The 4,987-nt window shown below is 39.8% G+C and overlaps 1 protein-coding gene across 1 annotated transcript; it reads left to right on the forward strand.

Moving 5' to 3' along the window:
* On the forward strand, positions 1 to 2,138 carry LOC137941327 (NAD(P)H-quinone oxidoreductase subunit N, chloroplastic-like). The gene is made up of 4 exons (XM_068786689.1): positions 1 to 487; positions 932 to 1,048; positions 1,189 to 1,274; positions 1,915 to 2,138. Exons 1-4 carry the CDS (start codon positions 119 to 121, stop codon positions 1,979 to 1,981), a joined length of 639 nt encoding a protein of 212 aa, XP_068642790.1. The 5' UTR covers positions 1 to 118; the 3' UTR covers positions 1,982 to 2,138.
* Positions 2,139 to 4,987: the final 2,849 nt, after the last annotated feature.

A 4,987-nucleotide genomic window follows, 5' to 3' on the forward strand; every position in this document is an offset into this window, starting at 1 on the left:
CCTTATCTTCTCTCTCCACCATTCAAACACGCTGCTCTACTCGGGTCACTTCAAACAAAAACATGGCCGCTTCCCTGGTTCCCTCCACGCTTCTACTTCCCCAGAAAGGCGTAAGACGATGGCAACCGCTGCCACCACCGCCTCCACGTATCTCTCATCGTCACCGCGAATTAGCTTCAGCCGGTGGTCGCGTTTGCCGGCCTCGGCGAGACAAAATCACCGAAGCAGGAGAGGAACTTCCGGGCTAAGCGTAAAATGCGGGATTCAAGACTTTATTGGAGGGGACCTGGTGAAATTGGATTTGGGTCGATGGCTGGACGACGTTGAGAAGCATAAGGCGTTGGCTATATACAGCCCTCACGAGGGAGGGTACGAGGGAAGGTACCTGACGCGGCTCCGGTACCAGGGATACTACTTCTTGGACCTCTCTGCCCGCGGTCTTGGCGACCTGGAGACTACTCTCACCAAGATACACCCAGTTTGCCCGGTAATGGACATTGATAATCAGTCTCTGAATGTGTGTCAGCTCTATATATGTCTCTCTTGGCATTTCATTTCATCTCCATCATGGATAGAAGGCGGACGTTTTCTCCTGATGGGTTGCTCGATGAATGTCTTCTGTAAAAATTTCCAACTGTTGGGAATTAGAACACCATTTTCTTACCTTGAAATGGTTGAGAAGTAGAGCTTCCAGGGATGGAAGCCCGATTCACGAACGAATATCTTTCTAGGACAAATTGACTGTTGGTTTTTTATCACTTTCTTATGCTCAAATGGGAGGCTGTGCCTCCATTAGTGATAGATACTAGTCATCAAGTTGTTTTGCTTGAGTTCTGGTATTACACTTCAATTCGTTGTTAATGTTGACGATATGTTTGCAGCTGTTTTCTTTTTTCTCTTTTGAATGACAATTACGATTTTTGAGAGGCAGGCCCATGTGGGAAAGCAGCCAATAGCAAGGTGGTACCACCCACCAGAGGTTGATTACAGGCTCTCTCTTCTGCCGCCAAACGCGAAAGGCCTAGTGGTTTGGATAATCGAAGCTAAGGTGTGCGTCCTGTTCAGTGATTGGCATTTTGTGCATCATATAGACTAATAGGAAAAGAAAGTTCTGCATCTACTGGAAGGAGCAATTTAGAAGATGTCTACTATATATGTTTCAATTTTTATCTCTTTTCTTGCTGTCAGGTTTTATCCAAAGCTGAACTACAATTCCTTGCTCTGCTTCCAAGCCTCCGGCCCAAAGTCAGGGTCATTGCAGAATGCGGCAACTGGTAAGTTTAAGGCAGTAGGAACTAAAAAACTGTCTGTGTCATTATATGAAACCAAAATGATAAAAAATTATTGTCTTTGACTAATTTTTCCAATGATAAAATTCTCTTTTTGATCTATTTTCTTTGATTTGTGCCTTCTCTGTGTATGTTTCTTCTCATTGTTTCCTATTCAAGAAGTAAGAGGGATAAGAGGAATCGCAGAATTCGGGTGAAGATTTTCCATATCTCTTGTAACTCAAAAAAAATAAAAAATGGGACTAAGTCATCAACTAGCTCAAATTTATCATATATATGGAGTGTAAAAAGGATGAAAAGAGTGACTAAATCCCTGTTTTCGAAGTGTTGATTATAAAGATGCTGAAGCTCTCTAAATATCCTGAAGAGCACACATTGAGAAAGATAACCAATGAAACAATTGAATCAATGGCTCAATCAAGTCTGCCAAAATGGATTTATTTATATTCTTGATATAGTATTTGCATTTCCTAATTCTGGTCAAGTTATGACGATACAAGGTTAGGTTTGGTTAAATGATTAAATTCATGCATCATTGCCATTCGTTGAAGCAGGGAAAGTTAATTTGGATTAATGGGTTTAAGGCTTGCTAATAATGCTCAAAATCCTGGCTTTGTTCCAACAGGAGAAATTTCGTGTGGAAACCACTCGGAGAAATTGCAGGGCTGCCATCTAAAACCAGTCTAGTGTAATCCTATGTAGTAGTTTATTGAGAACAGAGACTCAGAAGATCTTCTCTTATATGTTCATTTGTTGTCTTTTTGTATTTATTTTGGAGATGCAAATGACTAGTTTGTAAATCTGCCCGTTTATCATTTTAACTCAAGAGTAAATATTTGGACCGTCCTACACGAGGTGCATTTCAGTGGTTTTCACAGGATAAGAGGGTGAAAATCGACTCAGTTGTCGGTCGACGAGCTATCTTTACTGTTGGTTCAATGTAATCATTCTTTGATCATTACATGAGAATGAGATCGGCAGTTATGCTTGAATTATGGAAGTCCAAATTCATGGAAATGCAATCAATTTTTTGATTTTTTTTAAGTCCATATGAATTTCTAATCTCCCAAGTGATTTCTCAAAGTGCTAGTGCCATTAAGAGTGAAAAATATGTACTTTTGGTAGAGTTTCGCGTTGAAAACTAAGTATTTATGAGCATTAGTGTTAAGATCTGATTTAGATCTTTGGTTTCTCAATTATGGAAGACGAATTTTTATGGTCTCATGGGGAATAAACCTAGAGAGGGGTGGGCGGGGGGTGATAGGTTTGTTAACTTTTCTTGCTAGTTTTAACTTATTTTGGTTAATCCTTATATTGTAGTTATTATCTTTACAACTAATATAAGTGTTTGCACAATCTTGTAATTTATGTTTATACACAATATTCAATATAAGGGGAAACAATCATGTATCAAGAACAAACAAGATTTTTTGGTGGTTCACAATCCTTTTGTGGATTGTTAATCCCCCTCCAAGATGTCTTGGCACCTTGAAGCTTCATTAAGTTTGTTTGCCATGCAACATCTACAATAAACGCCACTAAGGCCAATTACAATGCTGCCTATAGAAGAACTTATGTCACTCAATTAACCACAACAACCACACTTAGATTACAGTAGCTAACTAGGCACACCAAGTCTGATCCTAAAATGTCAAACAGAATTGCTGGGATATTATTCATACCAAGTCTGATCCTAAAATGTGGGATTAGTGAGCCGTATTCGGTTAAGATATCAAGATACTTTGTGGATTGCAACATTGGCTCAATGGCCAGGGGGAGGGGTTCTAATGTCAGGTGTTGGGTTTGTGTCACTGGGGAAAAGGGGTGTAGTGTGCATGTATACCCAAAAGCTCAGATTTGCCAATACTTGTCTCAAGAGAGCTAAAATCTGTATAAAGAAACTCAGTATGGATAAATTGGAGAAACACTAGAAATGCTTTTTTGGAATAGTTTATTGAGGAGAAGTCTAACAATACACAGCATCATTTTCTTTAGAACAAAAGGCCAGGGAACATGATGTTTACAGTCATTTATTACATAGATCTTATTCATGGTAGATAGTTGGCACCCTTATATTTGTTATCTTCACTGCTTTTCATGCTGTTGCTTAGCATTTCATCGCACTTGTAATCAGAAGAAAAAAAAGCCTTTTCATTGCCCAGTCATTATCCACAACAGATTCTGTTACCTTTCAGGTCCGGTCATTATCCACTGAAGTTGCTGCAGATGAGCAGGAAGAGACAAATGAGTACTTGAACAAAGTCCTAGTGGCATTGGAAGAGGACCCTGCCTTAACTGAGGCAAAGTTTGACATTCATATCCAAAACCTCTGCAGGTCCGGCAATGTTTCTGCAGCTGCCATCTTACTGAAGAGCCTTCGTACCAAGCGAATGTTCCTGAACTCAGAAACCTACAAACTACTTCTTTCTTCTGCAGCAGAACCTTCTACTGAGATGCTCATGAACCATGCCTTTATCCTGGGTGAGGTCACATTTCAGAAAGTATTCTTTGGTTTGCAATCAGTCCAATTTGCCAATACTTTGGATATTAGATAGTGAATGAGGTCTTCTGTAGTAACAAGTTTGGTGGGCCTGTTACCAATGCACCCTTTTAACCATTCTCAGTTGACATTGTAGAAACATTGAAGCTAACTTATCTGAAGGCACCAGATGGGTGAGGAAGCATTAATTTATTTGGATCTGGAGCCAAAGGATGCAAGAAGAAGAACCCTCTGTTTTCTCCTAATCGTTTTTCAATCTGCTGACAGATTGACTCATCCATTCTTTAATGGGTAGGCTGATTTAGTCCTACGCCAAAGCAGGACACTAATTATTAAACGTCATGAGATTATGGTTTTACGTATGGATGGAAATTTACAGAAACCAGCCCAGCCCAGCCCTTTTTCTTCTTCAATTTGATATGAACATGGACTCCCTCCTCAGAGATACCACGAAGACGGCAAAGGTAGGACGGGGGATATCCAGTCAGGATTTTGCGTTCCTATCGTCTTCCTACATAGCAATCCCATTTTAATAAATATAAAATGAAAAAGGAGCTGGAAAATCAGGCTTTTTACGTATCTGCTCCAGAGAATTTCGTCTTCAGAAGAGGATTGCAAGTACAGAACAATCCATCCGGCCATAGAGAAGACAGCAAAGATGTGAACCCTGCTGCTGCTTCCCTTCCGCAACCTCTTAAATTGGCAACAGCACCTGCAAAACCCAGATGATTGTTGTTATTTTAAATTGATCAACACTTTCGGATGAGATTCTTCATGGAAAGAACTGAGTGGGGCAACTGACAGAGTTCTTGGTAAAAAGAGAAAGAAAAAGAAAAAGGCTATTTGAAATATATCCTGCAGAGACACAACTTCACATTAGAGAAACACCCACTGAAATGTTTACTCTCACGTCTCCTGAGAATTTCCTACCAATACCCAAAATGGAGTTCCATGAAACTCATTTCCACCTTTAAGGCCATGTTTCAGTAAATATAGGCCTAACAACCTTCTGAAAGAAAAAAGAACAAAAAACCCATCTGGTCAATGTTTCCAGAGATCGAGATTTGCCAAACCCAACCTTCTGAAAGAAATCAGAATAAAAAGCAATCTGGTAAACATTTTGAGAGATCGAGATTTGCCAATCCCAGCATCTACATGGACAACTCCTAAGGTCATTATACTTGGTGGCATTTTATGT

This window comes from Aristolochia californica, unplaced genomic scaffold (genome assembly GCF_029961685.1).
Source record: "Aristolochia californica isolate CCGP_79_NKW_82.1479 unplaced genomic scaffold, dmAriCali1.0.hap1 SCAF_10, whole genome shotgun sequence".
NCBI classification, from domain to species: domain Eukaryota; kingdom Viridiplantae; phylum Streptophyta; class Magnoliopsida; order Piperales; family Aristolochiaceae; genus Aristolochia; species Aristolochia californica.